General features: G+C 37.1%; 2 protein-coding genes and 2 pseudogenes across 4 annotated transcripts in view; 3 read left to right on the top strand and 1 right to left on the bottom strand.

Moving 5' to 3' along the window:
- The window catches only part of LOC113670426 (fibroblast growth factor receptor 2), a 15,723-nt gene extending 5,290 nt beyond the window's left edge, over positions 1–10,433 (bottom strand). Inside the window, exons 1-12 of one of the 2 annotated variants that reach the window (XM_089208996.1) lie at positions 10,189–10,304; positions 9,984–10,081; positions 6,341–6,688; positions 5,645–5,902; positions 5,081–5,323; positions 4,872–4,990; positions 4,011–4,069; positions 3,383–3,591; positions 2,799–2,900; positions 1,903–1,921; positions 1,536–1,581; positions 713–1,010 (exon numbers count right to left, since the gene is read on the bottom strand). In XM_089208996.1, the coding sequence (XP_089065122.1) occupies positions 713–1,010; positions 1,536–1,581; positions 1,903–1,921; positions 2,799–2,900; positions 3,383–3,591; positions 4,011–4,069; positions 4,872–4,990; positions 5,081–5,323; positions 5,645–5,902; positions 6,341–6,688; positions 9,984–10,032 (1,750 nt within the window). In that variant the 5' untranslated portion in view covers positions 10,033–10,081; positions 10,189–10,304. Of the gene's footprint in view, positions 1–712; positions 1,011–1,535; positions 1,582–1,902; positions 1,922–2,798; positions 2,901–3,382; positions 3,592–4,010; positions 4,070–4,871; positions 4,991–5,080; positions 5,324–5,644; positions 5,903–6,340; positions 6,689–9,983 lie in introns of both variants that reach the window. The other variant, XM_089208997.1, reaches the window with a different exon arrangement.
- Positions 10,190–27,943, top strand: LOC113670428 (uncharacterized). 2 transcript variants are annotated; one of them, XM_089209060.1, is made up of 12 exons: positions 10,190–10,603; positions 11,171–11,518; positions 21,273–21,527; positions 21,638–21,883; positions 22,461–22,579; positions 22,681–22,739; positions 22,848–23,038; positions 24,630–24,662; positions 24,894–24,953; positions 25,418–25,468; positions 26,442–26,468; positions 27,214–27,943. In XM_089209060.1, exons 1-12 carry the CDS (start codon positions 10,519–10,521, stop codon positions 27,315–27,317), a joined length of 1,578 nt encoding a protein of 525 aa, XP_089065186.1. In that variant the 5' UTR covers positions 10,190–10,518; the 3' UTR covers positions 27,318–27,943. The 2 variants fall into 2 exon arrangements, with proteins under 2 accessions (XP_089065186.1, XP_089065185.1); XM_089209059.1 differs by lacking the exons at positions 26,442–26,468; positions 27,214–27,943 and having other exon boundaries at positions 25,418–26,410.
- Positions 12,685–13,847, top strand: LOC149043897 (uncharacterized; annotated as a pseudogene).
- On the top strand, positions 14,328–15,655 carry LOC149043896 (uncharacterized; annotated as a pseudogene).

Below are 27,943 nucleotides of genomic sequence, written 5' to 3'. Positions count from 1 at the left end.
GGGAAATTTTCGCACAGATACATAATAAGTGATTCTCTTTTCCCCCTTTTTCATGCGAAATCTCTTTTTTCCATGATAATTATTTTCATCTACGAAAGCCTGATAGCTGTTATCGTTCGCCACGGGTATCTAGTGGTGGCTATTATTTACATTTGGCCCATAAAGCCGTGAGGTCTCATTGTTTATTGTAAACCCTCTTTAAGTGTCAACGCTTTTGCAGTCGAGTTTATACTAAACTGTTGATGCTAGTAAAATATTGTCTTAAAACTTAAGATCAATCATTCTTAACCTACCATTAAATACGCTGGTTCCTTTTTTTCTATTTTATAGAAAATGAGGCTAAAAATTTATTTGTTAGACATTTGCTTTGTGGTTAGAAGTTGTCACATTCTTTCAACACTCGCTTGTTTGTTCTTTTCCGTTTATCTTCTGCTCTTGAGGTCTGTTTCCGCGGTAGGAGTTGAAGAAAGTCTCCTGGCTTTAGAGGAAACAAGTCTTTCGAATAAAAATTGAAGAAAGTATTCTGGCTCTATGGAAAACAAATCTTAGGCCCTACATGGCGACTAAACAAAAGCCATCGACTTGAAGTTTACATGATAGGCTTGAATGACATTCCCGAAAGGAATACATGTAAAGGTGGTGTAGAAAGGCGGTGGATGCGTCTAAGCCATCTAGAGAAATGTCCATAGATTCAAACAGTGATAGTTTCTACCTTTCAGCATTTTAACTGCAACCACTGTCACTTCAGAAGCCCCTTGGAGATTTTTAACTGTTCCCCTGGCCACCTGAGAAAAGGCTCCCTTGCCTATTGTTTCTCTTACAGACACATTTTCTTGTGGAACTTTCCAAGAGGAGTTGGTGACCGGCAAGGCCGACTCGTATCCAGCGATTCCAGTATCTATCAGTTCTGTATCAACCTCTGTTTCCGATGTTTCTGCCAAAGATCCTTCTACGGTTACGCGGTTTGTCTGCATTACAACTTGTTCAAGTCTAGACATGGAAATTTCATACTTCAAAGGAAAAGAAGAACAACGTTATTAAAGAGGTTGATAACACGATGTTAGGTAGTTGAATCCACCCTGGGTAATTGTGCGTTTTCAAAGTTTTTCATAAGAAGGGCCTTTAAAGCTGTTTCAAAGAATCTAAAATGTAAAAACAGGGCATAATTGACACCTTCATGTCGGGTTTTAGGCACGTTTTAGGAAAATTAGGCTTAACTGTGCGAGAAAAATGGAAGTGTTTCTATGGAAAATTGAAAAATGTTGATATACAAAGTATTTAATTGTTGCAGGAGTTCACTAAGCAGTTATAACCAAGACATCGTTTCTACACAGAATTTCAATTTGTCACAATCCCTCCTCAACAAATTTTCAAGAAAAATTTTCTGCCGATAGTAGTCTCTTCAACTATGCTCTGGTCAGTAATATCCACAGCGACGACCGCTGATAGAAGGCAACTTGTAAGCAGGAAATATGAGAGACAGAGATTCTTTAAATTTGATCCGAAGTTAAATGCAGCCATGATATTTAACTTACGCTAAGAGGTCTGGGCTGAGTCTCCTCTCTGACCATTTCACATCTCCTTGAAAGAAAGTAGAGACAAAGGTACACCTTCCTGATACATCGATTTCTGTCGAATAAGACTAGCTTTTTTGATAAATATTGTTTTTCTTTTACCAAATGTTTTGTAATAAACATTTAATACTTACTCCAAGTAAATCAGTTGCGTTATATTTTTGTGCATCGTATTAAGGAGAAATGTAGTGTGGAAGGCTCATAATTTATCTGAAAAGGCTTATATTGAAGTCTTACATGGTGACAAAGGTGAACCAAACATTGTTAAAAAAATACGAAAGATCATCGGCAGCTTAGAAACAATAATTGCGGGAAAGTTTTTACTTACCTTTGCTTGGATTCAATTCCTAAATGAAGAAACGAAACTTACTATAACAACAAATAATAAATCTATATTGAACTTTTCTTTTTTGTTTGTTCAGCTGATAGAAATTCTGCGGCTGTGAAGAATGTCGAAAATTCAACCAAAATACCATATGAACATTAAACCTGAATTTAAGTGAAAACTAAGACTCCAACTTTAAATTGGACGCAGTTTTGGTTAAAAAGTGGTGTCCATCCTTTAACTATAACAGAAGTTTAACCATTCTGGGAATTATGGGGCAAACACCGCTAGGTTGTAGTATCTTTTAACACAAAACGAAGGAAAGGCAATGTAGAAACAATTTAAAGTCCTAAATGCTGCTTCTTTAGATTTGGTTATACTGGAAAGTGTAATCGTTTATGCTACACTGTGAAGTGCGATCTGATATGGATTGTGATGCTTAAGTTCGAGGTGTACTGTTATTCTTCATCAGGCGAACATTTTGGATGGATATGAGTCACCTCATAGGAAACTTGAAGCTCCGAGATGATTGGTTAGTTTTCAACAGACATTCAGATAATGAGTGGGTGATCTTGGTTTCGTATTATAGTTCGGCCTCTGGACAACTTCGTTGCCGCCTTCAACTAAAGGGCGTGTGTGAATGAGACAAGTTCGACTAAGACATGACTAACGTCACGTGAAACCAAGTAAAAACGGCAGTGGAATATGCTTATTATGGGATGACCCTTTACCTCTCAGCCTCATCGCCTAAAGAAGACAAGCAGTATACAGAGTAGGTGTCGCAGTTCACATGACATCGTTAGAAAAACAATGGGACTCCACACTGTTTTCAAGTTCAGTCATGGAATCTTCCCAGTTTAGTTTGTTATCTGTTCAGCTACAATTTATGTTACAGTTACCTGATCTTCTTTGCAGGAAGAATATAAAAATAAGCAGGCCAATGATTACGAAAACAAGAACTCCTATTACTGCTCCAAATATTTTATTGTCACTTGAGCAAGCTGCGGAGCAAATCAGAAAATCGCTGATTATTTTTTAAAGCTTACCAGGCTCGTTTATCTGCCATAGGAGTATAAACGTCTCTAATAGAAATCTTTCACACTTACTACGCTAAAACCGCTCTGTTAGCCTTTACCAGCTACCTCAGGAAGCAAGGCCTTTTTAAACTAGTTTATCACACGAGCTAAGTAACCATCTATTTGCCACAGGATTATTTCTCATTGATGTCAGAGATTACACTGAAGGAAAGTACGTAAGTTTCATCAGAGAACCTTGTTATTTTATTATTATTTTTTTAAAATTCATTTACCCTATATGCTTTTAGAGTCGTTTTCAACAAGCTTCGCCTACCTAAGAACGTACCACCTTTAAAATACTTCGGAAAAGTTCTATAGCACTGATCTTAGTTTCATTTCAACCTTTCAGTGAGATTATAAACTTTTCCTCGTCCCACAGTACTCTACAAACGGGCAGAAAAAAATACCTGAGCTCTCTGGTGAGCTTGACGGCCTGCATCCTAAATTACTGGTGGCAGGTTCTTTAGTTTCACGGATAGCCATGACGGAGACTGGATCAACATCTAAGACACCAATTCTTCCGTCACTGGCAGCATTTTTTAAAATAGTGATTTTTCTGTCTGTTCGAACTACTTCTTTGAAAGTTAGCGCGAAAAGAATGATCACACTTCCTTTTCTGCAGATGAAAACGTCATCAAACGGAATTAGAATATGATCAAACTTGAGTCTGACTGACAAGACTGGATCGATGTCGAAATGGATGGGTGGATGGATGGATGAAAAGAGGCAAGAAGTGATAGATTAAGGAAGGGAAAGATCGATGGATGGATTAATGGGTATGAGACAGGAAGGATGAATGAATGGATTTATGGATAGTTGAATCAATGAATGAATGAATGAAAGGTGGGAACTAGGCAAGGACAGACGGAGGGTGGGAGGGAAGGATTAATGGGCGGGTAAATGAGTGGATAGTCGAAGGGAGTAAGGGATGGATAGATTAATGGAGGAATTAATGGATGGATGAATATATGAATGCCATCACATGAGGTGGTAATGGGTGGTTTGGCTACTTAAATTCGTTCAATTGCCTCTTACTCAAATCTTGTGACATCCGTGCTGTGGAAGGTACTGTCACTCTTGAAAACTTCCCTTACCTAAATTATGAATATGAACTGTTATTAAAACTTTTCATGAAAGAACTCAAACACCACTATTGCAATACTACAAAGCAACAGTACGTGTCTGAGTTCAACAGCAACATCTCGCGAAGTTTTTGCTATGCTTTTGGAAACGCGACTTATCGTTGAGTTCGGCAGAGTTTTTCCTTGAAGATGAAACATCGTTGGCGCTAGAAGTTTTGTCTCCGCTAACTTAGGATAACCTCAGGCCTCGAAATTGATTTGTGGCATAGTTGTAATTTCCTGTAGAGTCTAATGTGAAGCATTTTTTTTCCAGAAGCTTCCCGCTAAATAAGTAACTTCCCATTTAGCAAAATAATCATGTTACTCCCTTTCATCTACCACTACTTAAAAAAAGCCCTCCTCGTCTCATCTTTTATCTAAGTTTCCCTCACTCGGTTCAAAGTAATCCCTCAAAAGAGACTGGAAGAAAAAAGAGCCTTTGGGATGGTATTCGATTGAGATTGTGTTCGCACTAATAATCATTGTAATGATGCCATTATGAGAGGACTCAAAACCTGACACCGCAGCCCGTTGTTTAACCCTTCAACTCCCATCTGTGACCAAGACAGAATTTCTCCTCACAATATCACTACAATATCAAGCAGATGAGTGACGAGAATATAGAAAAATATAAGTTAGGGTTTTATTGATTGATCCAATACCAAATTCTTAGAACTAACATCATAATTATTGTATGGCAGGCAGTTAGGAGAATTCTAAATACAATCTTGGGAGTGAAAGGGTTAACAATAAAATCAATAATTTAAACACTTACCGCCTCAACAAACTGCCTCTTAAGGGTTTGATATCTTGCGCTTGAAGGATTTTCCAAGCCATTATCAAAATTTTCATTTAATATTGTCATTCTTCCATTTATGAAGGTACTGGCACTGTCTAAGGAGTAAAAAGAGCCGATCAAATTGCTTAAAACCGCTTAAAATCTAACGATTTTAATTCTGCCGCAAGAAGGGTCAAATACCTTACCAGTTACATCGAGGTATGCAAGTGGACTAAAAGAGACTCCATAAGCATTTGTAGCTACGCATCTGTACCACCCACTGTCAGAGAACTTCGCTGAAGGAAAAAAGAGCTCTGAACCATTTCCAATGCCGTGACGAGCCCACGTAATAGTTGGCGGAGGATTCCCATGAGCAAGGCACTTCAGCGATGTGGCCTCACCTACCAATGCTGTGACGTTTCTGGGTTCCAAACCTATCGTAGCCTTGCCTGGTTTTGGTGAAAATGGAAAGTTATTACAAAGTGTTTTACAGGCTAATTGAGACAAATTTTAAATGGCTTTTACCGACGATTTGAAAGCATAAGGTAGCATAGACTGCTTGTTGCTCAAGAGAAGACAGGAGACGCCCAAATAAGATACGAATGCTAGAGGCACACTGGATTCGTGCCACATTTTAACATGAACCACAATTTCAAGTCACATTTGCTCTATCACTTACCAGACATACTGCAATGTGGAGTAAAGCTGTAATTGGCGCATTATGTAGATTTCATTAAGAAAGCCTATCAACAATGCTGATGGATTCTTACCAAAAATAGTGACGCTAAACGATGCATTGTCTCCCGAACCAACTGTGTTAATGGGAACACATGTGTATACTCCATCGTTGTAAACTGTGACATTAAACTCCCCTGAGCTACTGTTACTGATAAAATTTCCATTGAAATATAAGAGAAAAATGTGAGGATCAGGTCTGGCATCTGTGCTGCATTTCTCATATAAGACACTTCCTCCAAACACTTCGCTGCTGTCTGGAAATACTGAGAGAACAGTGTTGGTTGGTAGATCTGAGAATGAAAACAAATGGTAGATTTTCAAGCCTCTCTTTCCTTTTGGAATTCCAAACGAATCAGTGATGAAGAATATTGTATTTATTAGGTTAAAATCGTTTGCAGACAACGCGGAAGCCTATTCTAGTTGATTTTGACCAAACATCATAATCTAAAAATTCATCTCTATTCTTAATCCCTTCACTCGCACAACGTTTTTGACAATGCTGATCATAGCACTTTGCTGGTCACGTGTCACCAACGAACTTAGTGATGGTCAAGTTTTCTGTAGCTCAGAAGTAGATCATCGGAGGTCTGGGGCCCAACAAGTACCTCAACTCCAACAAGTTGTCTGTTTAACTGTTGGGCGGTGTGTTTGCATGTCTTTCAAGATGTGTGTGTGTCTGTCCATCTTTTTATTAGTCTTTCCCGTGTCTGTGCATCAATAGTACTTACAATGAACTGAAACCTCCACCACGTTGTTTATTGTTTCCAATTTCCGGTTTATCACCTGCAGCTTGTACTTTCCAATGTCAGCTTTCTGTGCTCTGAGAATTGTTACTAGTGTTTGTGAGGCTGATATACGCACAATTAATCTTTCCTGGTAATCAGAGGCAACGACTACGTTTCCATTCGCTGAAGACTTAACAGCAACCGTTTTTTCTTTCCCAGCTTTCTTCAAATCGGAAAATTGAGCTTGTGCAAACTTTCCATCAACATTATACTCCCACGCGAGGGTTATGTTCTTTCCCTGAACAACAGAAGTGAAGTTCACGGGTTGAACGGTCCAAGTTGGTAAGGCTCCTTTTTAAAAGGAAAAAATTTTAAAAATGTAAAAGTTTATCATTTTATACCAAATGTTTGAGGAGTCTCATCAAAGCAAGCCGCAAGTTTATGGTACAGAGAATTGTTCGAGTTGCTTCACTGGAGTCAAGTCTTGTAGGTGCATTATATTTTCTTTGAGTCTTCAGATTTTCGCTCAGTGTTAAAAGAAGTCACGATAATTTTTGAAACATTTTCGGGAAGTTTTGCCATGTTTGATTACATACTCATTACATTAGACGGCTAATCATTAAAGATTGCTACACGATGTTTTGGTAGACAAAAAAACCAAAACCATTCGTTTGTATGTACTTCTGCAGGCTTTCTCCTTGCATTCGTTTTAACATTCATCTAAGACACTAAAAAAAATCCGTATCGCTGACGGACAATGATATTTAAACTTTCCTAGAAAGGGTAGAAAACCAATATAGTAAAAGACAAACCGAAAGTTGAGTATTCAATGGCTTTGGCGTTAGCATTTCTGACGGCTGAGAATGAAAATCGACAACTGGAAGATTTGCCTCTGGCCGATTTTGGCCGTTTACCTGAAAGAATTCTTCTTTCGGTAAGGACAAAGTCGATAAATGAGAATTTGTAAATTGAAAATTACGACCATTGTTGACTTTGTATTAAGATTCAACGCCCTTTTCCATCTTAAGAGTCAGCGCTAACGCACTCTACGATTGTTATTCAAGGATTGTCGACTCATTTATTTTCATTCATTGATGAAGTCGGCTTGTCTTCCCGTAAAAGAGCTATTGCGTTTATATGATAAACAAAATAATACATGGTTGCTTGTAGATATGGAATTTATCTTCTCGTGTTCAACTCGAAGAGAAATTCCATATCTACGCGCGCCCATGTATTATTCTCTATTTATTTACTATTTGAATTCGAAGACGGTATTTATTTGGGTTTAAGATAAGGCGATGAGATTCTTAATCGTGACTGCTTGTCTAACTTCCATAAGTGAAAGTGCTGAGTTTACCTACTGTACTTGCCTAGACCTACACTGAAGTTCTTGTTTTGGCTTTGCCAGTGAAAGATTGATTGTTTGATCGGAAGTGTCAAGTACGTTACTGTTCATTTGTCAGTTTCTTGTAAAAGCGTTGGGAAAAATGTTACATCAAACGTATAATCTCCCAAGGTCAATGAATGAGTTGCCAGTAATCGGATCCTTGTGTGCCAAAAATTTCTGGGATCGCCACGGGGCAAATATTGCAAGTTGCTGGAAAGAAATGTAAGGCGAAAGGTTGATTCGACGTTCAAAAAAACGATTTTGGAGAAAGATTAACGCTTTTTCGCCGCAGTTTTATTATAAATGGATTTTGTTAGCACTGACACTAAATATGTTATAAAATACCGATTAACTTCTCTCCTTTCGTAAAGTCTATAAAATAATTTTGAAATCGTCATCGCGTAATGGTTACGACATATTATAAAATTAGCCTTAAGTGATCGCACGGATATGACCCACTTAGGACTTTTCAGTTTATTTTTGTATGTACAGCCTGTTGTTATACTTGTTAACGTATTAAATAAACATATTGCGATGTCTGAAATATACCTCCTCAAAGGAGAGAACCGATAAACAACAAAATGAAATCCCCAGGTCAAGTGACAATTTTCCGAGAAAAATCCCAAAGTTTTTGAGCTGCCACTTTACTCCGCGAACTCCTCGAAGGATCTTGTCAGGAAAAGCAAGATCACGGGAACTCCGGTAGAAATTGTGGACGTATATATATTCAGTTGTGCATCGCTCCTCAAGCGACCTATTTGTACCTATTCATCGTCGCATAAGAAAAGGTTCAGTTTTAAGCCGATTATCAACGCTAGTTCGCTCTCATTGATCATAACAAAGAGGCAGTGTAGGTGTTTAACAACGCAATATATCACGATAACATTTCATGCTCAAGCGCACAATTTCGATCTCCTGCTGCTTCGAGGTAGCTGTTGTGGCGTTTTTTTTTGGTTTTGTTTTTTCGTTTTACCAAATCAAGAAAAAAGCTAGAGTTAGACTTAACACAAGTAAATAAAACTGACAAGGCTTCATTTAGTTATTTCTTGGCGATTTATCACCAATATTTCCAAAGATCGAGATCATTGTGCGATGTCAGTTTCACAAACCCTTGTGCATGGAGAAAAGTTCAAGTTCATCGCTAGATTTTACTACATATTTCACGGTTTCTCACCACCCCTATATCAATATTGCCTACAGCTATTTCTGATAAAATAGCGGCAAAAAGCGATGATCTTCACCAAAATTGTTATTTTGGACGTCGAAACAACCTTGCGCCATAAATTTCTTTTTAGTGAATTGCAATGTTTGCCCCGTGGCGATCTCAGAAATCTTTGCGCAAGCACAAGGATCCGATTACTGGCAACTCATTCAATAGGCAGCATGCCCAGTTGACCTTGCTTACTGATAGTGAGTATATTAGCGAGTTCTATATATTTGACACTTACAAGAGGGTCATCGATCGGGGCTGAGGTAGGTCGATTAAAGTTTCCCGAAAAAAACTAAGAGTGAAACAAGGTCGATCATTCGGTCAAAGTCAGAGAAGTTAAATAGAAGACTGAAATGAATGCACTGTAATCGGTATTGTATTAGCGAATAGAGATTAAAGAAGGCTAAAAGGGACAGGTCGAGAGTCATTGGTACCATTCGATAAATGCGGTGCGCTCTACAGCTAGTGTCTCTCATCATTGCGACCCAACAACATTTTCAATCAGCCGAAGGTAGCAAAAAGATTCATTCTAAGTAAATGGTCAAAAACTGAAACTGCTCATTCTACAATAAAGGCATTTTTCTTTTTTACATTTTTGGTTCGAACGAAATAAGTGAAAATTAAATTTACTGACAACATATTATTTGATATGTAGTTTCCTCAATATTCGCAAAATATTAAATTTTAATCTTCAATGTTAAAGAGTGATTCGTTAGAAGTTTTAAATGAGATTTTGATTTAGCTAAATAAAGCTAAAGTAAAAACTTTAGATTCCTAGCTTTTGTTTATGTTTGATCATGGCGTTTCCGGCTTAGTTTTCTACTTGTGTTTGCACTGTGAAGTTTCCGGTTACTCTAAGCAGTTCACCGAGCGATAAATTATTTAAATTAATTACGATTTTACGTTTGTTTTAAATGAAAAGATCTTTTAAATTTCATGGTAAATAGAATGTAATTAAGAATTTAAGCAGTAGGAACGAAAATGATCTGAATATAGGAAACCGTCACTCGACATCTATGTTAGTAAACTTTTTTGTCTGCTTTGCTTACCTGCCAGAGCCGGAAAAAGCATCATGGCCATGAACTGAATTCCATCCATGAAAAAGTAGCGAGATCATAAAAAGATGGCCTTGTAAACGAATCGCTAACTAAAGCAGAAATGAATTTTTGTGTATTTCCCAGAAGGTGACCTTTCAGTTTCTAACTTCAAGACAATGATCTATAAAACAAGCCGATTGCATCAGTATCCGATTACCAGCGAACGTGCCTCAAGGAATACGCAAGTTGTGGTCTAAATTTCTCACGAGAGAAATTATCTAGATAACTCCGCAGATCTCGAAGTACAGCCTGATTCGTCAGCAGCCGTATAACCCGATGAATTCACGACTCGTACATGTGCTATCAGTTTCCTTTCATTTTTTCCGCCCTGTCTCGGTTCGAAATGAATTGTGGGCGTCTTCGAGAGAGTCAGCTTATGTTTCGCTTTCGTAAACTGAATTCCTAAGGAACACTCAAGGCACGTTAATATTGAAGACGTCATCATCTGATCAACATTTTGCTCATACAGGGACAGAAAAAGCCAAGGATGGGATGCTTCCTCGGGAGTTTGAGAGCAAAACCGTCGTTATGTACACTACTTTTGTGGATACTAACAAGTTTGGAAAAAGCAGGCAAGTTGGTGGAGATTGTTTCTGTTAAGGTTCTTAGCTACTTCCTTACTTTGACGAAGTGTACAGTTTCTGTTTTTTCGAGCAAGGCCTAAATGCCTGTGAAATATACTTCGGGGAAATGTCAAGACTTCAAAGCTACTTAATTGAGATTCAAAGTTAACCTGAGAATTTGCTTCATACACTGTTAAATTAATTATTAAACAGGCTTCTTCGACATCGTCGATCTTCAATGAATGTTTCAAAATTATGCTCTCTCCTTTTACTCGGCCTTAATTTGACCTCACTTAGTTTGATTGCACATGTATAATAATTCTTACTTTCATTCCACTATTTGTCCCTGACGCTAGTCAGTTGTTAGGCGAGATATGCTCGGCAAAATGCCCAACAATATTGTTTGCCACGTGGTGTAATGCGGCGTCAGCTCGCTGATTTCACTTTTATCTGCTATAGTGCGTAAGCGTACATTTGTCCTGCAATGAAACTTATAATGCATTTCATTCTTTAAGAATTTCCTAATGCTAAGATTACTTTGATTTAGCCTAACTTGCATCGTTCGAATTTCCTTAGAGCTACAGTCTGTATGGATTTCCTCTCCTCCAAATCCAACCTCTGTCATCGAAAATGAGAACCTTAATCTACAATGGAGCTACAAGATTGATGGTTCACTGACATTTGCCAAGTTTTTTCGAATCGGTGATGGCCGTTCAGAGAAGCTAATAGCTCTAAAATCATCGTCTAACAGCTCTGTCGATGTGGATTCAGCCTTTCGCGATCGATTTATTTTTAACATTTCAAATGATCAAGCTTTGGTTACACTTGTTGCTGTGCAACGATCAGACAGTGCCACATATCGCCTTCAGATAGCCAACCAGGATCTGCTTGAAATCGACAAAGATGTGAAGATCAGAGTCCTATGTAAGTAAACCGCATTGTGCTTAATCAAGTGCAAACGAATCCATTTAATACTTAGCTTTGATGCATGTCATGCGATTGTAAACAATAGTTGAGAACTGCCTTTTCGAGTCGAAAAATGACATTAAGAGCAAACGGAAAAAAGAATTAAAAAACCTTTTGCTGTCTGCTAATAGCTGTTTGTGTATATTTAAAGTTAGATTGTACACCGTCTAACTACGGATAACAGGAATAGCGAGAACAGAATCAGAGCTTATGTGTGCAGTCTACAGTTGACGTAAGAGTCACGCTTAAACTGATGTCCACTAGGATCTTCGCCGGCCTTGAATTGTTTTGAAAGGTCGCCTGCTCCTTTTTCTCAGGAACTTAAATCTGTAGAACCATTTCGCAAAAAGGTGAAAGGAAAACAAAAAGAAAAGTGCACTGAGATACTTTTATGGAGTTTACTTTCGGTAAATTACAAGAAATAGCTACACTGGCTCTTTCTTTCTCCGAAAGATAATTCTCCGAATCTTTGCGGTTTTTCTGTCTGCTATTTGCATATGCAAATACAGACACTATGCAGAGCTGTAGAAATTTCGATCACTACTTCATATAGTACAAGTGTGAAAATATTTTATAGAGGTTTGACTGAGGTTTTCATTCAAAGTCCATTTTGTGATCAACTACATGAATAAGAGGTAAAGCGTGACCATTTGTCGTGAATCTGTCGTGAACCACGATGAATGTCGTCACTCAATCGGGAATTATCGTAATCCTTACCATTGGTTGTGAGAAAATTACGAATTCAAAACAACATTCGGAACCAGTAGAATTCGAGGAAATGAGTCGGCATTTGCGTCAAAGATCACGTGGGAAAGAAGGCAGCACACCGCTTCGAGAACGAAGAATACTTGTGTTTTGTCTTCGTTGCTTTGGCTGCACGATCTGGACGTTGGAAAGCGAGGTACGTGAGTGAGCTTTTTTCATTTTCTTAAGTTTGTCATGAATTTCTTAAAAGGTGTTGTCTCAATATGTCACAGCTTTCGAAGTACGGGTCAACCTGGCCGAATAAATGGCTTTGACAGATGCTTTCAAGCTTTCAAGCTGTCGATCTATGCACAGCTCGGCGCCATAAAGTTGCTCCTGTGCTTGCGAAGACACAAACGTTAAAGTTTTATCAGCCCCATATGGGGAAACAAAGGCCCTTCAAGGGAATTATTGAGCCCCGTTTGGGGATTATTGAGCTCCATTGGGGGATTATTGAGCCCCTTTTGGGGATTACAAAGCCCGCTGAGGGAATAAACAAGCCCTATTTGGGAGATTTTGTCATAAGCTCTGCCGCTTCTGAGGCGAAAACATCCATCATTGCCCGAACGTCTGCGAAAGCTGTGGACAGTTTATGCGTACAAATTTGTTTAAGAACTAGTAATCATCTCGATAGCTATTATCTAAAGATAATTTTTAGCGAACCTAGCCTTGATATCAGAACTAGTAGTTTTGTTTATAACTATTATCTGAGGAAACGTTTAAGCAAAACTTTCCGTGCAATGATGAACGTTGCTGTGGCCTTGCCGCCATCTAGTGTGAAAGAATTTCGTGGCCATTCCAAACTAGTTAAACAAGTGAAACGAAGTAGAGACCGAGAGCCGTCTAGATTACCGAAAAAGATTATAAGATCTATGAAAAAGAGAAAAGTTAGGTGCAAGCTGAAGTGTATTCTCAGAAAATATACTCCTAAATCGTCCAGATCGTATGGCTTAGTGACTCACTATAAGTTATGGTATGTAACATATCTGCACAAATGTGAATGTTTTTTCAGTAACTTTTTAAAACTAAAAAGTTTGACAGCAAGCAAACTTTTGCAAAATAACAAACAAGTAACTAGTTCTTGCTTAAATAATCACAAAATAACAAAATCAACCAGCAGTACCAAAAGGCACTGTGTCTCAAGAATGAAGCTTTTGACATCTGGTGATATCGAGTTAAATCCAGGCCCTTGACAAAATTTAAACAGTCGAACTATATTGTCAGTTGGTTCCACTATGTTGTTAAACTTGGGATTACGTCAGCTAGGATTGAGACCTGTTGATGTTGGTGGTGATGGCGACTGTTTTTTCTGAGCAGTTTCTCATCAGTTATATGGTGATCCCAATCATCACTTACTCATTAGACAAGCTGGTGTTCAATACCTTTGCAATAACCCAGAACGTTTTATTGAAAAGCAATACTGAGAATTCATGGAATGAATATATAAATAATATGTCAATGCAAGGTGATGGTGTGATGCACTGATTGTACAAGCAGTTGCAGACTGTCAAAATGTAGCAATTCATATCATAGAATCTCATGAAAATTTTTCTGGGGAAACTTTGATATAGCCACATTATTTAGCACAACATCCACCAACAACAATATATTTAGGTCATTTGGATGAATTGCATTATGTATCAACAGCAGCAGTGACATGTGGTTCTGATGCATTAGGAAATCAACACAGTACATATTTAAGGTCAACAGAACAAGATGTTCTTTTTGAACAACCATGGAACAGCAGTCCAAAAAGAAAACGCAATGCTTGTATGAGGAAATACAGGAAAAAGGTTAAGACCAGTGAAAGTCTTAAATGCCAATTGACAAGTTGTGAGAGGAATCAAAATACTGAATGTCAGAGTGAATATAACAAAGGAATGAACACTTCAGAAGCAAAGAGAAAAAAGATAGAAAATTTGATATCAAAGTTTCATGACATTGTGTCCCATGGCCCATTATATCTTTGTAGCTGTTGTGACCAGTTATGGTATAAACACAGTGTTTCTCCAGCTGATAAACTAACCAATTCAAATCCTGCTGCTGAAAGATATTTACATCAAAGAAAAAGTGTCAACAACCAAGAGTGGTTGTGTAAAACATGCCGCAGTTATTTGGTGAAGAATAAAGTTCCACCTGTTGCTCTTCTAAATGGAATGCAATTTCCATTAAAACCAGAGTTTTTTGACCTCAATGAATTAGAATGTAGACTTCTCGCTCCAATACTCGCATTTCAAAAACTAATGCAAGCACCAAGAGGAAGGCAGTTCAAAACCCATGGAAATGTTGTAAATGTACCAGCTGAAGTCTCTGATACTGTTAATATGTTGCCAAGGCTACCCAGTGAAACTGGTACAATGAAGGTAAATTTAAAGAGAAGATTACAGTATAAAAGTCCAGCATTGTCTCTCAACGTAAGACCATATAAAGTTGTCCAAGCAGCCAATTGGCTTATAAGTAACAGTATCCTGTACAGGCAGGAAGGAATAACACTGAATCAAAACTGGGGAACGCAATGTATTGACAATTGTTTAATAGATGACAGTCTTATTGAAGATAAAAACCAGCTATGTATTATTACAAAATGTTGATAAAAGCAGCAGATGTAATATTCAAACTGATACCAACTGTAATGAAATCCTTGAGAGTGAAGATGAGTGGAGTGAAGATGAAGCAGAAATACCTGCTGGAGTTACTGACACCATGTTGAGAAAGACAGATTTCATTGAAGATAGTGAAACAAAATACATTTTAAGTGTTGCACCAGGTGAAGGAAACAAGCCTCTGGGTATATTCAGAGATCAGTATTCTGAAGAATTAGCATATCCTGGTATATTCCTTGGTCAAAAACAACCAGAAAATAAAGATAGACTTGTTAGTGTTCATTATAGTGATATTTGTAAATCTGAATTAAGGCGATCAGATAGAAGAGCTGCAATGTGTGTTGAAAACATATTTTTTAAAGCCAATAAACTTCAAATGAAAATTCTTTTGGGAAAATCACAAGTTGCCCTTAGAAAATGCAAAGGAAATAGCAGATCCTTAAATACAGGACGGCTTAAAAGTGAAGGAGCAATAGAACAACTAATTCATCTTGATGAAGGATTTCAATTTCTGAGAGCACTTAGAGGGTCACCTCCATATTTCGAGAACTGGGATGAAAAATGCAGACTAATTCAAAGTTACCCAGTGACATGTACTAGACATTTTGACTATCAAATCAGTCAGTTTATTACTAACTTTCTTTTAAGTAAAGCTCAACCATTAGGAAACATTTCTGATTGGTTCTACAGAGTGGAATACCAGCAAAGAGGTTCACCTCACATATGTACATATGCTTATATGGCTTGAAGATGCACCAGTATTCCATGTAAACACACTTCAACTACATTTACTTTCATTTGAGATATCACACACTCTGTCAAGGTCAAATGAGCAGCAACCCACCCCATGTACAAGCCAGTGCATCATTTCTTTTATGCTTTGCAAAAGTAGATGCAAGACATCTGTACCTTACTGACTGGTAGTAAGGTACAGAAAGAATAATTTTGTCAGTCAAAAATTTATTTTGTTACAGTGCAAAATAAAATATTATTGCTCTATTAAGAAACTAGTGACACCATAGATTGTGTATCTTTTTAAAATGACTTTTCAAATCAGCTAGTGATAGACCAAATAGCATTAACTATTAAATTATATGTAAGTCTTGTAAAAGTGTTTTTAAAAGATCATTGTGTGCAGCATTAGTGCAACAGCTCCGCAAGACTTTAATATTAATTGCCTGAGTCATGCAGAGAGAATTCCTTTTTTAACAGAGAACACAGCTATAGAAAAACAAGTGAAAAACTTCATGACCGATTACAAATTAATAATTATTGATCATATCTTTACTAGCAGTATGAACAATGTTTCATCATACATCTCATTTAAGGAACATTTTTTTTTCCTGACCTTAAATTAGTTTCTACATTAATCAAGACCAAACCTACCACTTGAAATCATTTATAAAGGGCAATTGCTATGCCATAGCTGTTGTAAGTTATCAGCACTTCAATCTATTATCAAAGTTAAGTTTTTGGACATAAACATATAAGATCAACCTACATGTAATATTGAACACTCAGCCTAAACTCCGCTCATTCTATGTGAAAATCTTATCAAAAGTTTCAAACAAGGTAAGTATTATAAAAATATTCAAGACCTCATACTTTTATCTCTAATTTCTTATGTGACCAGAAATAACATATTTCTATCACCTTTTATCTTGTTAGTTTAGTTAAAATAATGTACAACATGAAGGAATCATATTGTTATTATTATTTGGGCCAACTATCCTTCTCATCTACACATTCCAATTTTCTGCTAGTTTCAAATAATTTTTTGCTTCCTTCCTTTCAGTGTCAAAGAAAAGAAACTTCACTGATACCTTCTAACCTTAAATGGCTTCAAATATCCAAGATGAAGAAAATGCAGAAAATTTGCTTATCTCATCTGACACAGACATGGAGAATGAACTGTCACAATTATTTGACAACTCTATCGATGAGTCGCATCTGCTGAACTATGAGGAACAGCACAGTAACAATGAAGGTCATGTCACTTCTGACCAGGAAACAGCACAAATCAGTGAAAAACCCGAAATTACTTCCACCAACCTCAAACCTGATCTTCATTCTTCCAGCTTGTCACAAAATGAAGGTCCATGCATCAATCACCCAACTCCTGAGACCACTGTGGATAAAATTCTACAACCTGGTGTTGCTACAGGATATGTTCACAATGTATCACCCATTAAAAATGGAAAGTACTTTGATTTTCAATTGCAAATGAAGCACAAGACTGTCAGGGCTGTCTGCTTTTCTCCACCAAAACGAAAGTATTTCAGTGAGTACAGTACAAGCAATACTCCAGTGGAAATAAAGAAGTTTAAAGTGGATACTAACTCAAATGCAGAAGATCTTGTGATGGGTAATAATGTTGCAGTACAATATTATCCAAACATAGACTTTCCAAAAGTTGAAATACCAAGCAGTGTAACTTTGGCCACACTAAGCAATGTTTCCGTTGGGCAACTTGTTACAGTAAAAGCAAAAGTCGTCCACCTGTCCCCAATCAAAGTTTTACAGTAAAAAAAACTGAGATTGAATCAGGCACACCTTGTGGACCCTTCAGGAACAATACGAATAGTGTTATGGGAAGAGTTTGTGAGTGCAGTTGCAGAGGGAAATACATTTATATTTTCTGACATAAGAGTGAAGAAAGACAACTATACGAATGAGATTTATGTGAATACAGCGAAAACAGGAACTAAAATCACACCATCCGACCCATTTACAGAAATCCTGCACATAACAGCAGAAAAACCGAATGAACACAATAGCACAACACTCACAAGTGAAATTTTAGGTGTTAATAAAGTGCAGTATTACCAGTATTATGCTGCAAGTGCTCAAAAAAAGTTACCTTAACCGAATCTGCTATTGTAAAATGTCAAAACTGTCATCTCGTGCAAAAACAGTCTTCCTGTGCAAAGCAGTGGTATGCTCAAATTTTTTTCAAGTATAGCAATCAGACAGTCAATTTGACTTTGTTTGTAGATTGCGTTAAGCAACTTATTCATCAGCTTCCACAAGCTGTTGATATTGAAACTATGACAGAAACTTCCCTGACAGAAATATTACTCTCTTTACCTCCAGCTGTCGAGGTGATGTTTCACAATAGAAGCAAAGTTGTTAAAACTATCACTGTTACCTGAATCAACACACCCTTCAGTAGCCGTACAATAGTAACATTGTGAATTCTTCGTTTTTAAGTGATCAAATTCTCAACGACCATTAATAAGTGCCCCATCATAGGTCTGTTTTATATGATCAATGTCCCCACCAACCTCAATCAATCAAACCTGTCAAAGACAAATGCACAACTCTTTCCATCAAAATCTTCTAACTTTAATCTGCTGATTCTGTCATACTAAAATTGATTGTTCCATGTTGAAATTCCTGATCCAATGGAAGGTTTCAACTCTCAAACAACATTAAAGTACAGGTGCACCTGAGACGGACTATTTAAAGTTCACCTTGACTAGAACATTATGTTGTTTAGTTATGTTGCTATTGTAATACAGTGTTGGCAATATTACAGTGGTAGTTGTGCATCATGTAACTGAACACTCGAAGAAGCTGTCAATAGTTGTGTTCTACACTTTCAAACCCAAGTTGTAAATTTGCATTTGTCAATTGTCCTCTGGACATTACCCATCGCCGATGTTTTAGTTCCAAATGATTTTATCATAAAATGCGATATACGCTTCTACTTTTGGTGAACAACAGTCCACATTTAACCGTGTATTGATTAGTCCTTGTTGGTTCGTGCGTGTGGGAGAAATTCGCAACATTTGTTTTAAAACTGTTTTGGCAAAATAAACTTGTTCATGTCAGTTGTATTTCCAGTTGCCCAGTTATCGCCATATCACAGTTTTAGTTTTTCAATATCTCTTTCAAAATAAAATGTTTTTTGTTCAAGGTTTGAGATTTTTCACTCGATCACTTACTGTTTGCAGCTATGCGCCGATTAACTCGAAACTTCAACATCCCCCAACCCCTCCCCTCCCAAGCATTTGAGATCTGAACATTACAATTGTCGCCTCCTGCGCCAAAATATTGGCAGAGCTTAGGTGGAAATGGGGCGTTGAAAGTTTGAATTCATCGGCGCATTAGAGACCTGATGGAGTTTGTCTTCACGCTCAAACTCATGACCAGCGTGATCATGTAGGTCTTTCCTCGCACCCTCTAGGATGTGTGGATAAACAACCCTCCGACCGACGTTCCTATTTCTTTTCATAAACATACAGAAGTGTTTTGTTGACTAAAAGCAATTAACACATCAATCGGGAAAAACTTTTCTTCCCTTGCGTTCCACAGAGCACGTGTTGCTTGTTACTCCTCGCGCAAACGTGAATGAAAGCTCGCCTTGAAGAATGCAAAGAAGATTCATAACTGTGCTGATTATTTCTAACTTGACCTGATACACTATTCTTCCCAGAATTTATATATTCTCAGAATATCAAGATTTCTCCCTCAATCCCGCGTCCACAGAAAAGACAACGGTCTAACCACCCTCTTTAACATTTCGACCGATCTCGTACTCAGATCTCCCACGGTCAGAAAACAACCTTCAGTGTGATCTGAGTACAACATTACCTTTCCACATGCTTTACGCGCGTAGCCCAGTAAACGCTAATAAGCGTTCTTGTTTCCAAATAGCAGACACATAAACGTATTGCGTACCTATTTTTACATTCAGGTATCGTTTGGTGCGTAAATGAAATTTGAGAACTTTCTAAATTACCTGTTATACTCTCCCACCAACGCAGCAACACAGTTTCTTTAGAAACTTACCCCTTTATTTTTGGAAGATAGGCGAGGACCACAGTGGAATTTTCAACTTGGGCTTTTCCACTGGAAAGCCGATTAATTTTACTTTTTATGAAAAAACATTCTATCCCTGAAAGCTAGTGATATTTCCATAACCAAAAATGTAATGGAAGTAATTTGCAGGGCAATTTTTGGGGTTATGCTACTTTATCACGAAATCGCTCCCTTAATTAAAACCGCAAAGGCATTATATGATGTGAAATAACTTAAATTCTTTCCTTCTAGTATGTCAAGGCATCGCAACCACCATAACAACTTAGCTCGACTACGAGTAGCATTCAATTTTCGTAAGTAGGTTCTACCAGCATCCACATTTCTCTTACTTGTTGTGCCTTTTTTGTTTAACTTCATTATTCCATGAGCGCGCGTAGGATTTGAGATTATAAATAGTCAACTATGCACATTGCGCCGAGTTGGTTAATTATAATCAATGTCTATCCCACTTTACGATAATGCTGTGGAAAGCTTACTAAAATTTCTTTCAATCTCTAACATTTTTTTCAAGTAAAAAATGACCGGACTTCAATGTTACTTCAGACCGCCTAAGAGGCTAAACTTGAATCACATGACCTTGGGCATTTTTTTTTTTTTACTTTTTCTACCAAAATGACATAGACTATACTTATTTTGTCTCCTTGCCACTGCACAGGAGAAGCTTTTGCTTCAAGCCGAAAAAAAATCTTCAGCCTAGCATCACTTGGGTGAATTATTTATCATAGAAGGTGATTCGCTATATGAGCTGGTAGACAACACCCTATGATCAAATTATGAATTAATGATTACCACAATAATGATAATAATAATAATAATAATAATAATAATAAAAATAATAATTGTCATTTTTATTATCGCAGTATTATTTTAGTGGTATTTTATCTCCTTATTAATATTTGTTATTGCGTCGGGTTTCGAGCTCCAAGATCTTCTAAAGATCAGTTTAAACGAACCTGTATCAAATCTTATTGTGCTATACATTCTGTGGACTAAAATATGGACAAATAACTTAAATTTTAGCGGAGAAGTGCCCTAGTAGTATTTTTATTCATACTTCCGACACTTAGAATTTTATGTCTCTGTCGTGTCTTTTGATTTCGTATTCTGTTCAAAGTATATTCAGTAGCTGTAACGTGCTCTTAGATTTGGAAAGTGTCATTAGCTTGTGCCGATCTGTAAAAAACATAAGATACAAAAGTGTTATATAGACCCCTACAGCCGACAATTTAAAGGATAATTAGTTCAACAAATGCAGATAAAATTGAGGAGAAGTGGTTAATTTTATTTAATTTTCTTGGTTGGAGACTGACTTTTTGTTATGATGAGATTACGAGAACTAACAATCGAACTCTATTTTTTTCTTCTTTCTCGTTCTCCTTTTTCTCATCTTGTACCCAAATAAAAGGCTGTGGTTAGACGTTTCTTCTTGTAATTACATCTGTATTCCTCAGCTCCTTTATGATTTCCCCTGCTGTTCAGAAGGCCAATCCGAAAAGCTGATGAGCTTCTCCTCTGATTTTGTTTTTCTATTTTTCTTGTAGTTCAGCCAAGTAAAACATCAAAGCATTGCCCTAGTGCAGTTACGGAAGGTCATACTGTCAAACTTCTATGTAATTTTACCGGCGACCCATTGCCAAGTGTTGCATGGAACAGAGCGGATACAAGAAAGACACTTTCAAACAGTGGAGTATTGTTTTTAAAAGACATCAAACGCAGTGACTCTGGCAGGTACGAGTGCCTTGCTTGGAATGGAATTGGAAACAACAGCACGGAATTCTGCATGATTGATGTAAACTGTAAGTAATACGGTAACTGAAGGTGCCCGGCTAATTCACGTCAACAAATTCCTTGCAAGTACTTATCACAACATAGAAAAAGAAAATCTTGAACTTCTGCTTCTCAACAGATCCTGCCCAGATAACAGATATATCTAGCAATCAGACAGTTCAGGTGGGTAAAAAGGTATCCCTCTACTGTCGTGCGATTGGAAATCCAGTACCGACTATATCTTGGAATCACGAAAAAAATGTCGGACGTAGAAGTGAACTTTATTTTGATTCCGCGAGACTCGGCGACCAAGGATGGTATAAATGCACGGCAAAAAATGGAATTGGCTCTCCAGCCACTGCCCGTCTATATCTTGATGTTGCGGGTAAGTAGATCTGCTCTCTTATGACATTTAATTTTGCCACAGTTTAAAGTGTTTTGTTTGTTTTTTTTACCGAGTGTCTTGAAACAGAAATATAGCATCGAAAACAATTCTGTTGCTTTTTACTAAAGTTCCTCTTATTTCTTTTCTAGTCTAAAGAAAATTGACAGCTCAACTTTTACTTTTTATAAGTAGGCAAATATTGATGAGAATATTTCTACTTAAACATGTACTACAGGCACAGAGAATGGTTATGATAACTTTTGACTGAAAGATTTCTATTCAAAAGTCTTTTTTTAAGCATTGTCCAAAATGGTTTCATTAATTTTTAAATTCCATTTCTTTGCCGGATCCTAGATTTCACAATTTTGCGTTTGTTTTTTCTAATGTGACTCTGGAAAAGGTTCAATTATTTATGTACAAGTTGCGACTATTTTTTTTTTTTTTGTATTTAGAAGGTTGCCATAACAACACTACTGCCTTTAATTCCTCCTTAATTTTTTTTTGGTTTTTGTTGTTTTTTGCTCTTTCTATATTTTGATTTGCTGAGAGGACTGAGAGCTTTGTTTTTCCTCTTTAGAAAGAGCCAGTAATTTGGTTAATGCAAAGATGACAATCACTAACGAGAAATTTGACATAAGTCTCAGAAACAAAGAAGGCAGAAAATACCAGAACCTCTCAAAGCAGGTTATTGTAGCGGTAAGTTTTTAGTTTATTGGCATGCTAAAGAATGACATATCCTAATGATCCTAAAAAGATTACAAATCCGTGTTGACAAATTTTTTTTCTTTATTTTTTAGGTTGAAGATCTCTTTAGAAATGATAACAGCTACAACAGCACTGAAGTCGTACGTTTCGAGTGGGTGACTCTTAGCTTTTTCCAAAATCCCTATAATATAGATTTTACTATAGATTTTACGTATATTTATTTTTCTTTTCTTGTGTCTAATTTTCTTTCTTTTAATAGAAGTGGCAGCGTGGTTGTAATTTTCAATTTAAGATTCGAGCAAGCAGTGGATATTGACAGGATCATCTCTGTCTTGAAACACGCCGCACGAGACAGAAAACTTGGAAAATTGATTATAGACCCATCGTCGATAGCGGCACTTCAAGATTACATTCATCAAACGACAAGATCGCTAAGGGTATCCTCTTCAGGTATTTGACTATTATTCTGTAAAGTGGCCGGGTCTGGACCCCACAAGCAGGGCATTTCACAGGCGGCCCAATCTCACGTCTCGAGAAAAAGCAAACAATTAATTCATGAAAACGTCACGCGTTGTGTGACTCGGTGTTGAGACGTGAGCTCGGGCCGCCTTTGGGCATTTAAGCTTAATCGTTGCAGAATAGATAATTTAATGCAAATAAACCTTTCCCCCCTCAATTTTAGTTGTCGTGTAATCTAATTGTAATAAGAAGAGCCCACTTCTGGTAGGCACTATTCATTTGAAAATTTGCAATGCATTGCTGAATGCTAGCAAAATTTCTGAGGCAGTTATTGAAATTTTGTATTTCTGCCGCACAGATGAGCTGCGGGATCAAAACTAACCAATAAGAGCCTTCGTTTTTTAGAAATGAAAAAATAGCAATGGTATCACTTACATGGTAATGCATACAATGTAGACTTTATAACTAGATCCATGCAACTTGAGCTCTGGTCCCATCTTAGAGCCAAAAGCGGTTCTTTTTTACTCTACAGGTAGTTTATGGATAAGTGGTTTTATCATTGATTACAAAAAGGTATCGCAGAAGCAGCTTTCCACTCTTTAACCAACGAAATGGAATATACATCTTTAGCATAATTGCTGCGGTGATTAGAAAGATGCGCGAGCTCTGATTGGTCGAGGATTGCGTCATATCTCGCGATAATCACCCAGCGCGAGGTGACTGTAGTAGAAGCGCTAAATTTCAAAATAGCTTACTCGAGTATTGTCAGTGTTACCTAGGAAGTGATGAACTGGATACAAAAAATTCAGTCCCGAATTGAATTAAATGAACTTATCAAATGCGAGTGGAAACTGGCTCTTTATCTCGATAAGAGTAATCAAGACAATGAAAAAAGAATGGTTTCAAGAGCAAAATGAATAGTTACAACGGAATTAGAAGGCACCTGAATATTCACCGAGCCTGAAGCGAATAATTGTTAAATACCCTCCTTTAGGCGGTTGGAGTGGGTTCGTGGAGGTTTCTGCTTCAGAAAAAAAATGCATAATTTTGTTTTTGAAATTTACAAATCATCAGCAAATATTTATTTCGTCAGGGTCCACATGGACTATAGTCGGTGCTTCGACAGGAGCTGTGCTTTTTATCATTATCTGTATTTGTATACTCTGGTTTTGTCGGAGACGAAGGAAACGACGTAAGTATGCGAACTTACAGGTACAACTGAAGAGTTCATCTTTTTGCTTAATTTTCATGGGGAAAAAATTGAAAAGTGATAGAAAAGTTGGATTCCTTTCTCGCTTTTTATTCAGCAGAGCAAAATAGAATCCAAATTTAGTGATGCTCCCATTCCCAGAGTCCAAGAGCTGTTCAATTTTCTCCGTTAATGAATTCCTCAATGGGTTAAGAGAGAATAAACAAACTAAAAATGGACAATATCTTTTATTCCAATACCCCCATTGACCGAAAAATACGTAGAGGGTAAATTTTGGTCTTCCTCTGTGTTCTTTCAGAGAAAAGGCAGTAAAATATTTGGAGGGTAAAAAAACGAACGAAGTAGTATTTTCACATTTAACTTTGCTTTCAGGCCATCGACCAAGTACTTCAGATCCATCTAATGGTGAAGTAGCAATTTCTTTGCACTACAATTTTTATCATTTTTTCAGCTTGAGTTACCAAGTATATCAAGTTTTTATTTGCAAGTCGTCCAGAAGTTTTCCTCTTTCTCTTTACACTAACCAGGACTTTGTCTAATGAAAAAGAAAAGCGAGTGATTTTTCAACAGTGATCAAGAACTAGAGCTAAATTAACGTTGACGAGTCTAATGTCAAATTCTTCTATTTGTAACCAGAAGTTGAAGAAGTGTTAGTTGAACACCCGAATGGAAATGAAAAAAGTCTACAGATCCGCGGTATGTATCGAAGACAAACATTTAGTTAGTATTTGCCCCCCCTCGCCCGCATTTATAAAAGTGTAGTACTAGAATGTTTATCTTGAAATGAAATCGGCAAAAAAGTGAATGTTTTTAAAAGGATTATAACCTGGTTGTAGGTTCAGAGGGTTTGGTGTACGGGCTCATTATCACTTTACATTTCTGATTTTTTTTTAAACGCAAAAAGAAATAAACATTCGTCGAGGGAAAAAACGAAGCGAAACAACATAATTTTCGAAAAAACAAAGAAGTAGTTAGCAAGGAACAGCGAAGGTTAGGATTGTTGTCAAAAAAAGTGTTTTTCTATCTAGGGCTTTGTCCAATAAAAATAAAGCGAGTGTTTTTTTCAAAAGTGATTTAGCGCGGGCCAAACGTTGATGAAGAATGCTTGGAAAGAAGTAACAAAATAATTTTAATTATCTTATTCTTCTATTCATAACCAGATACAAGACATGAACCATCGAATGGAAATGAGAAAAGTCTACAGACTTGTAGTAAGGATCGAAGATGTACATTAAATGAGTGTATTTCAACAACCGCTGGCATATTCGGACCTTGTTTCACCCCCTTAACTAAAATCCACCTTGCTTTCGCCCTCGAAGGAAAACTCGACAGTGTAGTTGAATACTGAAAAAGAAATATCCATAGAAAAAAAGGGGGAAAAGTGGTAATATTTTTTAAGAAGTTAATATTAACGTGTTAATGGGGTGAAAGGTTTTGGTAAGTAGCTAGGTTAATCACCCCTTTGCTTAACTTGACATTTCTTTCAAAAGGAACTGATTTGTTGTAGAAAAATATTTCTTTCGTCTTGTCACAACGCGGGGGGGGGGGGGACAAAGGGAAAAATCTGCAGGACGCGTGTCATATATGAACTTCGTAATAAACCGCCTTCCTCATCATAGCTAATGTATCTGTGAATCAGTGGTACAGCATCGGAGCTCAGAATACGAAATTCTAAGGTTCGATTCCACGCGGAGACCTCGATTTTTTGTTCCCGCGCTCTTGAAAAAACGAAAAAAAAATTTCTCCATTTCTTTACCGAGCTCAAAACTAATCATCTTTCTTATTCTATTAATTTGTTTCTATTTATAAAAATCGTCGTGTGCTTAGCGCCGTAGGTCTTCTAGGCAATAACATCAACAAGCGACAAATTGATCTCCACAGATTTACATTTACATAAATTGACATCATCCCTCTTATAACCCAGATACAGGTGCTCTTACTGTCTAAGCCACGAGTGAGACAAATTGGAATTGAATTTGTTTCCCTGTAAACTGGGGAGGACCCTCGTTTTCAAAATCTGTTGTCATCGCAATGGAATTAACCTGCAGATAGCAACTCTCACCTGTTTTATCTTTTTCTACAATCAAAATACTTTTATTAATAGACTATTTGGTATTCACGTATTTTAGTGGGTAACGTAGAAAAAAATTAAAATCGTTAAAATCATCTTTGTTGTACTTATAGGAAACAAGGGGATCCTGCAGACGATAGGTACGTATGAAAACGAAAATCGTAAATTATGACGAGTGTTATCAATACATTAGCCGTCGTGAACCCTTCATATTAAGGTTTGACTTTTTACAACTACGCTATAAATGAGCGGAATTCAAGGCTGAAATCGTCATTAAGTCCTAGAATAATTATCAATCTCCGACGACAAACACTTACTGTAACCAACTTGCCAAAAAATCTTAGAGATATCAAAATTGGAGGGTACTGGTTTATACACGTCATTATAGGCCCGTGTAAATTGCCACTTACACATCTACGTGGATATTAATTTGAAAAGTTACTCTTTTACTGGTTCGCAGTCTTAGTTGAGGTTCCTCTCAACCAATTGTGTTGATCTCCACTGAGCCATTGCAAACTTTGGTTTTACTCCGCACCAGTTCTGGCAGCCATGACAAAAACACGTTGATTATTTGGTGTTTTAACAGCAAACATTAGAAGAACTGGTGGTAGCAATTCAAATTGGTCAATATGGCTCTAAGAGAGTTGTAATTTTAAGAGAGTTAACAAAGAGAATTCCAAGAGATATTTTCTTTTCTGTTTGATCCCAAGTCAAAAATCTGATTTTTGTAACAAATTTCGTTACAAATGTTAAAAGATCATAACTCGACTTATGATTTAGATATTTCAGAACGACCTCTACGGACAAGAAAAAAAAAACTTATCGCCTTAGTTGGGAGGGAAGTAGAAAGAATGATGATTAATTTTTTTTTATTTCCCTTTGCAGATCCTAATGTTCTTAAAGGTGCAAAAAGTGCAAAGTATACATGTGAAAGAAGGACTTCTGATCATGGAGAGACCATAAAAGAATCGTTTGAAGTACAGTTCTAATAGCATGGTCCTTTAGGGATGACAGAAAAAAAATTGAAATACCGTTACCTCTTTTCTCTGAATAATAGTGATGGAATCGAATCATAGCAAAATGTGAGAAATTTAAGCAGACGAAATGATTGAAGATGATTTGGAAATAGAGAATGAGAGAACACTGAAAATTTTAGCAAGACGGTATGCTTTTTTCCTTAAAGGCTTTCCTCAAATGTTTAACGTGATCTGGAGTCGTGCCAACCAATCAGGTCCGTACAAAGGCCCATGTGCCAAAAACATCAAAACACTTTTAGGGAAAGGTCAATGTGCTTAACATTTTACTCATGCATACTTTCTTTGAGTTGCTTTTTAGTTTCAGACACAAATCTTGGTGATCAGGCAAAATTGTCTGCAGAAAAATCCTTCAAAGGCATTGAAACCTCCTAAAGTGAGATAGCATCTGTGAAAAGGGAACAGCCATCCATAACATTGACTGGTGGAGTTAATGCTGTATTTCTCCATAATAGGGTAAAATCTTCGGCAGGGATTTATGACTCAGATTTTATCAAACTTGCCACAGTTGTAAGTCATGAATAAAGCGCTGGAAAAACGCAATAAAGACTTCGGGTCATCGAGCTTGTTTTCGCCCTGAA

Source organism: Pocillopora damicornis, chromosome 6 (assembly GCF_964200805.1).
Source record: "Pocillopora damicornis chromosome 6, jaPocDami1.2, whole genome shotgun sequence".
NCBI classification, from domain to species: Eukaryota; Metazoa; Cnidaria; class Anthozoa; order Scleractinia; family Pocilloporidae; genus Pocillopora; species Pocillopora damicornis.
The sequence above is the reverse complement of the archived record's forward strand: the minus strand, read 5'-3'. Positions and strand labels throughout refer to the sequence as shown.

Coding starts and splice junctions, on each gene's coding strand:
- LOC113670428 (XM_089209059.1), top strand. CDS start 10,519: ATGGGATGCTTCCTCGGGAGTTTGAGAGCAAAACCGTCGTTATGTACA. Junction 21,528..21,637: donor CTGCATGATTGATGTAAACT/GTAAGTAATACG, acceptor GCTTCTCAACAG/ATCCTGCCCAGATAACAGAT. Junction 24,663..24,893: donor TACTTCAGATCCATCTAATG/GTGAAGTAGCAA, acceptor ATTTGTAACCAG/AAGTTGAAGAAGTGTTAGTT.